General features: G+C 39.8%; 2 protein-coding genes across 3 annotated transcripts in view; one reads left to right on the plus strand and one right to left on the minus strand.

Annotated features, from left to right (window-relative positions):
* The window catches only part of LOC110069720 (RNA polymerase I-specific transcription initiation factor RRN3-like), a 21,243-nt gene extending 21,006 nt beyond the window's left edge, over positions 1–237 (minus strand). For both annotated transcript variants that reach the window (XM_089288718.1, XM_089288717.1), the window contains exon 1: positions 1–237. This exon is cut by the window's left edge and continues 22 nt beyond it. In XM_089288718.1, the coding sequence (XP_089144844.1) occupies positions 1–71 (71 nt within the window). In that variant the 5' untranslated portion in view covers positions 72–237.
* Positions 238–2,507: 2,270 nt separating this feature from the next.
* On the plus strand, positions 2,508–9,732 carry LOC110059756 (hydroxyacylglutathione hydrolase, mitochondrial-like). The gene is made up of 9 exons (XM_089288721.1): positions 2,508–2,628; positions 6,181–6,368; positions 6,548–6,612; positions 7,081–7,198; positions 7,464–7,560; positions 7,785–7,888; positions 8,249–8,350; positions 8,946–9,025; positions 9,410–9,732. Exons 1-9 carry the CDS (start codon positions 2,529–2,531, stop codon positions 9,504–9,506), a joined length of 951 nt encoding a protein of 316 aa, XP_089144847.1. The 5' UTR covers positions 2,508–2,528; the 3' UTR covers positions 9,507–9,732.
* Positions 9,733–11,810: the final 2,078 nt, after the last annotated feature.

Below are 11,810 nucleotides of genomic sequence, written 5' to 3' on the forward strand. Positions count from 1 at the left end.
TTCAAAACCAAAGAAACGAGGACAGCCGGGCCGTGTGCAGCGCGTGATTCGGAAGTTTCACCAGACATCATTTGATACGACGTAATATCGACTCAGTAAAAGGTACACGTGTATAATCCTTCTTAACTTTAATCTTTACCGGGTTTGCAACCAATTTTCTTATGCGAAGATTCCACATTTCAAACGCAAGCTGGTTTGCTGCTCGAGGATCCCTTACAAAAAGGAACAGGCGTACAAGGCAACGGACTGGGAACTAGGCTTTTTGTCTTTAAGGAGACATTTTGTTCATGTTATATGATGTAAGAATCAACGTGGTGGCTCGGATGGGTAACGCGAAATATTTGTTTCACCTTAGCTTAACAGGTGTTAGACGGATAACAGCAGCCGGTAAGTAGTGTTAAATTCCGTTTTTAATGCATTTAAACTTCTTTTAACTTTCATTCCGAAGGAAAACTTGGACATGAATGTACAATGTCTGCAGCACAGTTCATATTTAAATTTCTTCTGATATCGATCAGCACCCCCCCCGCCCCACCCACCCCCCCGCTCCCGCCGAATAAAACTCCTGGGAGCTTGGTGTGTCCTGAATCTAGAATCAGTGTGGATATTGCTGTTCTGGTCAACACAGGAAATCAAATGAAATATGACAGGATTCTCAAGCACCATATTTTTGCTTTTCCTGCTACCTGAATAAGCTTTGACTGTTTAAGGACCACGTATACCCTGATGGAATCATGTGTACTAAAGGCATCCGTGGTCAAGTGTTGATTGATACCCTTGATCGATACCCTCAAGATCGACCCTCCATCAACATCTTGGTCGACGGTCTACTAATTTTTGATTGATGCATGTGAGTCGGTCAAGTGTCGACCGACCATCGACTGACTATCGACCGACTGTTGACCAAGTGTCAATTGAGTATCAATATTGGAATGTCGATCAGGTATTGATCAAGATGTCAATCGAGGGTAACGATCAACAATCGACCACAGATGCCTTAAGTACACATGATCCCCCTGACAAACCCTCCCCACACACCCAGAGAAATATAAGCTTATGTATGCCCCCCAACTTTGTCACAGTCAAAGGAATAGCATTTTCAACCTGGCACTGCAAGGTTTTTTTGAGATGCATGAGGCTATGTAAATATGGAAAAAGTCGTCTACTGCCTAATTATGTAACTCTAGGGCATAAGTATTTTCTGCAGATGTGCAGTGGTAACACCTTCCAGACATTCTCGGCCCTGGTTGTATAAGACATACAGACTGAATCTTGACGGCCTCCCTGGGGTGAAGTGGGGCGGGGAGGGATAGCATGTTGTCTTGATCCCTTGAAAATTTCTCTTTTTCTCCCTTGTTTCCTAAAGGTTTTTGTCAATGTTCCTGCCAATAGTAGAAATATCCCTTGTTCTCTTGAAATAAATGATCATGTTCCCTTATTCCCTATGACCCCTGGGAGGCCCTCAATGTCCCGGTCTCCCATACGGGTCGCCAAATCACCAGAACAAAATGAAGGAAACCATTTTTCAGACAATTTTGGGCTGACTTCTGAAAAACATGTTCTGGATATTTGACACATTTTTGTGGCTGAATTTGCAGAGCCCAGTACCTCAAACAACTGTTTTTCAGGGTCAAGGTCAAATTGGCAATCTCCCAGATTTTGTATTTTTTGGTGGGTGTCCATCTCTGATCAAGGACCCATTAAGTGTACTCAGCTGTACTACATGTTAAGGGTTACTGCCCTAGTAAGAGCTCTACAAACATAATGTCTTCACCACTTATGTTTCCTTCAAAAATCAAAATATACTATTAAAGCTGCATGAGATTTCACAATTGTGCTAGGTCTGTATATACCCTGGAAACCTCTAGATTACCCAGATAATTAGCAGGTATTAACTACTACTATCACTGATCGATCAGGGTTTGGAACGTTCTCCCCATCTCAGGCCCCCCATTTCAGACCCCCCATCTCACACCCCCCATCTCAGGCCCCCATCTCAAGCCACCATCTCAGGCCCCCCACCTCAGACCCTCCATCTCAGACCCCCCATCTCAGGCCCCAAGCCCCCCACCTCAGACCCCCCACCTCAGAACCCCACCTCAGACCCCCACCTCAGACCCTCCACCTCGGACCCCACACTTTTCATGTGAGACTACAATATCAGGCCCCGACAATGTCAATTATTACGTTTTTTGTGCAAGACTACAACATCAGGCCCCGAACATGACACCTACAATCTCAGACCCCTCGCTTTCCGTGTAAGACTACAATATCAGGCCCTGACAATGTCAGTTATTACGTTTTTCATGCAAGACTACAATATCAGGCCCCAAACATGACACCTACAACGTGTATAATCCTTCTTAACTTTAATCTTTACCGGGTTTGCAACCAATTTTCTTATGCGAAGATTCCACATTTCAAACGCAAGCTGGTTTGCTGCTCGAGGATCCCTTACAAAAAGGAACAGGCGTACAAGGCAACGGACTGGGAACTAGGCTTTTTGTCTTTAAGGAGACATTTTGTTCATGTTATATGATGTAAGAATCAACGTGGTGGCTCGGATGGGTAACGCGAAATATTTGTTTCACCTTAGCTTAACAGGTGTTAGACGGATAACAGCAGCCGGTAAGTAGTGTTAAATTCCGTTTTTAATGCATTTAAACTTCTTTTAACTTTCATTCTGAAGGAAAACTTGGACATGAATGTACAATGTCTGCAGCACAGTTCATATTTAAATTTCTTCTGATATCGATCAGCACCCCCCCGCCCCACCCACCCCCCCGCTCCCGCCGAATAAAACTCCTGGGAGCTTGGTGTGTCCTGAATCTAGAATCAGTGTGGATATTGCTGTTCTGGTCAACACAGGAAATCAAATGAAATATGACAGGATTCTCAAGCACCATATTTTTGCTTTTCCTGCTACCTGAATAAGCTTTGACTGTTTAAGGACCACGTATACCCTGATGGAATCATGTGTACTAAAGGCATCCGTGGTCAAGTGTTGATTGATACCCTTGATCGATACCCTCAAGATCGACCCTCCATCAACATCTTGGTCGACGGTCTACTAATTTTTGATTGATGCATGTGAGTCGGTCAAGTGTCGACCGACCATCGACTGACTATCGACCGACTGTTGACCAAGTGTCAATTGAGTATCAATATTGGAATGTCGATCAGGTATTGATCAAGATGTCAATCGAGGGTAACGATCAACAATCGACCACAGATGCCTTAAGTACACATGATCCCCCTGACAAACCCTCCCCACACACCCAGAGAAATATAAGCTTATGTATGCCCCCCAACTTTGTCACAGTCAAAGGAATAGCATTTTCAACCTGGCACTGCAAGGTTTTTTTGAGATGCATGAGGCTATGTAAATATGGAAAAAGTCGTCTACTGCCTAATTATGTAACTCTAGGGCATAAGTATTTTCTGCAGATGTGCAGTGGTAACACCTTCCAGACATTCTCGGCCCTGGTTGTATAAGACATACAGACTGAATCTTGACGGCCTCCCTGGGGTGAAGTGGGGCGGGGAGGGATAGCATGTTGTCTTGATCCCTTGAAAATTTCTCTTTTTCTCCCTTGTTTCCTAAAGGTTTTTGTCAATGTTCCTGCCAATAGTAGAAATATCCCTTGTTCTCTTGAAATAAATGATCATGTTCCCTTATTCCCTATGACCCCTGGGAGGCCCTCAATGTCCCGGTCTCCCATACGGGTCGCCAAATCACCAGAACAAAATGAAGGAAACCATTTTTCAGACAATTTTGGGCTGACTTCTGAAAAACATGTTCTGGATATTTGACACATTTTTGTGGCTGAATTTGCAGAGCCCAGTACCTCAAACAACTGTTTTTCAGGGTCAAGGTCAAATTGGCAATCTCCCAGATTTTGTATTTTTTGGTGGGTGTCCATCTCTGATCAAGGACCCATTAAGTGTACTCAGCTGTACTACATGTTAAGGGTTACTGCCCTAGTAAGAGCTCTACAAACATAATGTCTTCACCACTTATGTTTCCTTCAAAAATCAAAATATACTATTAAAGCTGCATGAGATTTCACAATTGTGCTAGGTCTGTATATACCCTGGAAACCTCTAGATTACCCAGATAATTAGCAGGTATTAACTACTACTATCACTGATCGATCAGGGTTTGGAACGTTCTCCCCATCTCAGGCCCCCCATTTCAGACCCCCCATCTCACACCCCCCATCTCAGGCCCCCATCTCGAGCCACCATCTCAGGCCCCCCACCTCAGACCCTCCATCTCAGACCCCCCATCTCAGGCCCCAAGCCCCCCACCTCAGACCCCCCACCTCAGAACCCCACCTCAGACCCCCACCTCAGACCCTCCACCTCAGACCCCACACTTTTCATGTGAGACTACAATATCAGGCCCCGACAATGTCAATTATTACGTTTTTTGTGCAAGACTACAACATCAGGCCCCGAACATGACACCTACAATCTCAGACCCCTTGCTTTCCGTGTAAGACTACAATATCAGGCCCTGACAATGTCAGTTATTACGTTTTTCATGCAAGACTACAATATCAGGCCCCGAACATGACACCTACAATCTCAGACCCCACGCTTTTCGTGCGAGAGTACAATATCAGACCCCGACAATGTTGGTTGTCACGTTTTTCACACAAGACTTCAATATCAGGCCCCGAACATGACACCTACAATCTCAGACCCCACGCTTTTCGTGCGAGCTCACAATATCAGGCCCCGACAATTTCAGACCCCACACTTTTCGCGCAAGACTACAATATCAAGCCCCAAACATGACACCTGCAATCTCAGACCCCACACTTTTTGTGCGAGACTACAATATCAGGCCCCGAACATGACACCCACAATTTCAGACCCCACGCTTTTCGTGCGAGCTTACAATATCAAGCCCCGACAATGTCAGACCCCACGCTTTTCGCATGAGACTACAATATCAGGCCCCAAACATGACACCTACAATCTCAGACCCCACGCTTTTCGTGCGCGACTACAACAATGATCAGAAACCCTCGAACCTTCGCCAAAGATTCATTTTTCAGGCAATCTCTCAGCCGCGCACACTTATAAGCCGACATACCAGCCGCCTGAAGGGGTTTATTTATTTGATTAAGGAGAGGCCAAACGTGAAACTTCATTTTAAAATTTCAGTCAATGACATGTATTTACGTGGAATAAATTGGTCAGTTAATGGAAGTCCATACCCTCTGGTTGCAAGTAAACGACTTATTTTCACCTATACGACATTGCTTAAACCGGTATTTGAAAATAGTGAAAGAGGTGTTCCAGTGCTGTCGATGAATAGAACTATAAAAATTTCGGGCGTGGAATTATACAAATATCCCAATAAAGAAATGCTATAAAATCACCTTACGCTTGATTTTTATCAACGTGTTATACACTTCTCGTCGGTCTACCTTATTGTATAGAAAAGCTTCGGTACATTAAACGAGTAATATGCGAGTGTGAGAATTGCGTGACTACATAAAGCAATCGACATGATACCAATCTGTCAGCGAAGTCTGCTAATAAACAAAGGCATTTTGAGGTCAACAAAAATTTCAAGACGCTGGTTGCGTGACTTGAAACAAAGTGATAAATATAATTATCTTAGAATGTTTTGGGACGGATACTTGCTTCAAAAATATATTTTAAAAGCATTTATAATTTATATATTTCCTAAAAAATAGTACCAGAATACGGTAAAAAGAAACGTGATGCTGTGAAGTCTATAGGCTAGAAAGGAAGTTGCAACAATGGCGACTTTCTCTTCCAGTGAACTTGCAGTTTGTTATTTCGTAATAGCCATATTTCATTATAATTTCAGTGCACTACTGAAGAATTACTGTATTACTTAGCACAACAGTTAACATAAAGTTAAGCCCGACACATAAAACAGTCAAACCAGACTGATATGGTCGGGGTCTGATATGGTACGTTGGGGTCTAATATGGTAGGTCGGGGTCTTGTATTGTATGTTGGGGTCTGATATGGGGGGCCTGATATGGTAGGGCATGTTCCAACTCTAATAGCACTGATCAGCCCCAATTTTTTGACGTTACTTTCAGGGGGTTGTTACTTTCGGAAGTTTACGGTAGTTGTTAACTAAACTGTTCTTTATCATTTTTTAAAATATTTTCATTCAAAATTTGACAGGAATTCTTGGATTCTTCAGCAAAAGAGCTCTTTCATCCCTCCCTGAGAGTCATTCCAAGCCAGTGAACATTGTTCACTCAGACATGAAGGTTCACATACTTCCTGCACTTTCTGATAACTACATGTATCTTGTTGTTGATGAGAAAACACAGGAAGCAGCCATCATAGATCCAGTGGAACCTAAAAAGGTAGACTAAACATAACACGGTGTACTTTACTGATTATTGTACATCTATTGACTGTGCTGACAATCTGTTGCCTGATATTGTAATCCCCATGCTAGGTCATAGGTTCAACCGTAAGACATTACTGCTACCTAGTACTTACAAATTTTGCGATGTATGCGATATCAAATTGTTGTTGTTAGGTCGTTGAGGCTGTAAAAAATCACGGAGTAAAGCTTACAACAGTGCTAACTACTCATCATCATTGGTAAGTCTTCACAAACTTAGTCTTTATTAACAAGATTTGGACTGTGAAGGATCCATTCAATATTCTGGCCAAACTGGTAGTCACACTCAAAAATTCAGATTTGTTGTGCAAGTAGTGACGTTTGCTTTTCCAGTTGTGAAGTGCAGTTCTCAGTGAAGCAATTTAAACTCACCCTGCTACCATTTTCTCACTATCTGTTGATGGACATTCAGTCAATCTAGTTTCTCCCTCTTCAACACCAATGAAAGTGGTTTTTTATCATTTTTCATTTTACACAAGGGAAATGAAATCTGGAATTGGAAAGAACTTAAATGGAACTTGGCAACTTGCTTGACTAATGAACAAATTGAATTGAAAGCTGCAAATTGTTTCCAGCAAATTGTCAATCTGTTTTGGAACATTGCACCACATTACAGAATTCCAGTTTGTCTGCACCATGTGACTGAAAATAAGTCCTTATGTTATTAGGGATCATGCAGGTGGTAATGAAGAATTAGCTCAACTAGTTAAGGGACTGACAGTGTGTGGAGGTGATGACAGAATTGGTGCACTAAACAAAAAAGTTGGACACAGAGACCAAATGAAGGTACTTTACAGCTATAAATTTGAAATTCCTGTCAGAAACCACCAAACTTGAGATTAAATATATTTTTAAAAAATTTGTCATCATGATGTGTCATGCCTGGGAGGTCAATATGTTTGACTATTGTCCTTGATGTGTTAATGGTGTTCTCGGTTAGAATCTTGCTCTTACAATGGCTTCTCTCTACCCTGGCTGGTTTAATAATACCAGAAATCAGATGGCTAGCCCGAGGCCTGCTTATTACAAATGAACTTGAATTTTGTTTAAGGTTGGAAACCTTGATGTACAGTGTCTTTTTACACCTTGTCATACTAGTGGTCATATCTGCTATGTGGTCAGTGGTCAGCCAAGTGCAGTATTCACAGGTAGGAGACTCCTGATTGACTTGTTAGTAAGTAGGGAGGCAGGCAGTAAGGAAAGTATTCTAAGTAGGTACATGTAGGTACATGTATGTAGGAGGTGCATCAGTCAGTCAGTCAGGCAGGCAGGCAGGCAGGCATGCTTTATAGATCCTAGAGTATGCCATGAGAAACCTCACCAAATCGCCAGCCTAACACATTTTCAGACAGATGTTGCATTTCACTTTCAGGTGACACACTTTTTGTAGCCGGATGTGGAAAATTCTTTGAAGGGCGTCCTCCAGAAATGTACAAGGCCTTGATTGGCATTCTTGGTAAACTACCACATGATACCGTGAGTATTTAACTGTCAATTAACACTTTAAAAGTAAATGTACTGTTAAGATTACCAAGTGATGTTCTAAGTACAGTATGTGGGAACAAACCGGGGACATCATTGGTGTGTGTCCTACACAATATCAGCAAGAATTTTGTCTTACTGACAGGGAAACTTTTCATTAGAATATTTAGTTTGTGAAACAATGAATCATTCTGGCTTGTTTGCATACAGAACCTTTATAGCTGTGTTAAGCGTGGCCATTATAATTATTATAATAATTATTATTAGTAATCATATGGTCTCTGCAGTTGCATTCTTTAATAAAATAATGTGTACATTACTAGACAATTTATTTGTGTTTGTCCTTTGTTCCAGCTTGTTTATTGTGGACATGAGTACACTGAAAACAATCTTAAGTATGCAGTTCATGTGGAGCCACAAAACTCTGAAATACACAAGCAAATTGAATTTGCTAAGGTGATATGAATTCGAAACAAACATTATTTCACGACAGCCTGTATAATTTACTAATTAAACAGTTTGTTGTAAGATGTGACAGTACTACAACATGACTCTATGTTAACATAACAGGATCAAATTTTTCTTTCTTGGAGAAATACCAAATTTAAATTTTCTGTGAAATTATAGATGTTAATGGCATTATTTATAAGGACCAAACAGTAGATAATTCTGCACCCATTATATGAGGCTGTAAAAAGTGTGATGAGTTTCATTTTGTTTCCAAGCATTAAAGCATAATTATTATTAACAACATAGTTATAGAGGATTCTTCCAATACATCCACAATCACATCCAAATCGTCTCCAAATATTGTTAGTCTTACTTCATCTTCCATTTTGTCAACAATAATGCGGGGTCACTATCACGTGATGTGCATGCTCAACACAAAGCTTTTGCTTCGGTCTCTGAAGTTTGCTGGCTTTCATAACATGTCTCCTCCACTAACTACGTTGAGAGTAAAAATACTTTGCTATCTTACTAAAAGCAGTAATTCTATGGTGCTAAATGTTAGAAGCAGCATTAAATAAAATTGTTTTAATTTGTTTATTAGAGCAAAAGAAAGGCAAATGAACCAACAGTGCCATCCACCATCGGAGATGAGTTCAAATTTAATCCATTTATGAGAGTCCAGTAAGTGATGTTACACTGCAGACAGTATACCTGACTAGCCTTCCTGCCAACGACTTACAGCAGGGTCCAGATATAAAAAGCCTACCCAGCAAAGAATTGGATCTCATGTTTTAATAACTGTTTTTACAAAAACAAAAAAGTCAGTTGAAGTAATGTTTTTAGCCATAATTAGTAAATGTGGCTGTTGTGATGTAAGCTATTGTAAGTAAGCTGTTGTTTCCCAGCTTACCATGTGCTTGCAGACATGTTGCTCATGTAAACGTGTAGTTGTTGCATTCAGTTCTGTCTCGAACTTGCTTGTGGAGGTTCAACTGCAGTACTTTCAAATAACTGTCATTGACAGCACATTATAAGTCAGCTAATGGAAATTTTTCATTTTTTCAGGGAGGAGAGCATTAAGAAATATGCAGGGAAGTCAGACCCAGTTGATGTGATGGGATTTCTTAGACGTGACAAGGATATGTTCAAGGCTAAACACTGACTCAAAGTCTGAGTATTGAATAATTAGGCAAAGTGCTGGTTAGATAATAACTCTAAACTACTTGACAAAACTTAAGCAAGTGGTTGTAAATGGTCCTTCAAAGTATTAACAGGCATCTGAAAGAATTTTAGCCAATTTTCACAGGTCTCACTTGTCACAAATTACCATTTGCCACCACTAGAATAGTTGCATTAATCAGGCTGTTGATTTTCTGCAAGAAAATTGTGTACTGTATAAATGGAGAGAATGAGAACTAAAGAATAATTCAATTTGATAGCAAATAAAATGTATGTATGTATGTATGTATGTATGTATGTATGTATGTATGTATGTATGTATGTATGTATGTATGTATGTATGTATGTATGTATGTATGTATGTATGTATGTATGTATGTATGTATGTATGTATGTATGTATGTATGTATGTATGTATGTATGTATGTATGTATGTATGTATGTATGTATGTATGTATGTATGTATGTATGTATGTATGTATGTATGTATGTATGTATGTATGTATGTATGTATGTATGTATGTATGTATGTATGTATGTATGTATGTATGTATGTATGTATGTATGTATGTATGTATGTATGTATGTATGTATGTATGTATGTATGTATGTATGTATGTATGTATGTATGTATGTATGTATGTATGTATGTATGTATGTATGTATGTATGTATGTATGTATGTATGTATGTATGTATGTATGTATGTATGTATGTATGTATGTATGTATGTATGTATGTATGTATGTATGTATGTATGTATGTATGTATGTATGTATGTATGTAATAAAAATGTGATTAGTTGCTGTTAAATGTTAGAGCGGTTTTCAATTGAGTGTCGTAAAACCAAAACCAAACCAATTACATACCAATTAGACTACGCAGCCAATCTCAAACCGTAGCAAAACCCAAACCCAAACCAAAGTAATTTTCTAATTACTTTGACACTCAGATGAAACCCGCCCTATTGATAAATCAGAACTTCCTTTCACAAAAGTGAGTAGTGTGTTCAAAGAATGTCACCCAAGAACAAGACAAGTTTGAGTTGAGTTTTTACCTTAATCTTACATTCCAGAGATTATGTTGTAATAGGAACTGTTTCGATGTAATCTAGCTACTTGTAGGAACAATTTTTAATTTAAAAAAAATCTTTGGTGTGTAATGTTCTTTCCATTTTTAGCACTGGTTTGCCTTGTACAGCATATTTAGCTGGTGTTGAGGAAGCACCTTAAGAAAGCCGAGTGTTGGCAATAAATTTTTTTGTATTGAACATGGTCAGTCAAGCTCTCCAAGAATATTTGGTTCTTGCATGACCATTTTGTGGCTGTCATTTTATGCCTGAAGATATTTTGCAGTAAATGCCTCTCTTCACCCAAGTGTTTAAGTGAACTTGTGAATTAATTGCAAGGGGGTAACCCTGAAATGGACTAGCATTCCATCCAGGGAGAAGTAGAAATACTCCTAGTTGGAGTCAAGTTGAATAAATTAATAAAAATAAATTAAAGAATTTAGAAGGGAAGCCACAGCAGCCCTAGCTGGTTTCAATACATGTTCCTGTATCCAGGTCAAATAGCCCACTTCTGAGTTGACCTAAACCCCTATCAAGGCAAGGCCTGGTGCACAACCATTCATATGAAAATGAGTTTAATTTGCATGTGAATGAAATCTCATTTTCATATGTAAAGATGGGAAGCAACACTCACTTTGAGAAAGAGGCTTAAGGTAATTTGGAAAACGCCCATTGGAATTTGGAAATATTGGTTCATACTGGAGAAAAACCCTCAGTGCAAGGCAAGAACCAACAACAAACTCAACCCACATATGGCACCTCCAGAATCAAGCCACGGCCACATTTGAGGGAGTGGGGGGGTGCTCTCTAGACAGAAACCTGGAAATTGTTTCCAGACATACATTGTGTACCAGTGCCATAAAAAAGCAAGCAGTGTCTAGGTTTACATATTATGGCTTGTGTTGTTTCATGCTTAAACACCTGAGAAGTTGTGGAAATTGTCGCTCCCTTTTTTTAGAAGATTGTTTTAAAATTCTCGACTTTCCTTCCACAAGCTTGGAATTGAAAATCAAAGAAGCCATGCACACCTTTGGGAGCAGCCATCTTTGAATTCCCAGGTCAAACATCTTAATTTATCCAATCTTCATACTAATTAGTCTCCTTTCTTAGCTTAAATAGTTTTACTCTTTTTTTTGGTTCGCACCTTAATCCTTAATTATTCTTGTTAATATCTCAGTTTGCCATGGTATTTATTGCATATTTTCATTTTATTTCTCCC

This window comes from Orbicella faveolata, unplaced genomic scaffold, assembly GCF_042242905.1.
Source record: "Orbicella faveolata isolate gen_17 unplaced genomic scaffold, um_ofav_v1 contig_2, whole genome shotgun sequence".
Classification (NCBI taxonomy): Eukaryota; Metazoa; Cnidaria; class Anthozoa; order Scleractinia; family Merulinidae; genus Orbicella; species Orbicella faveolata.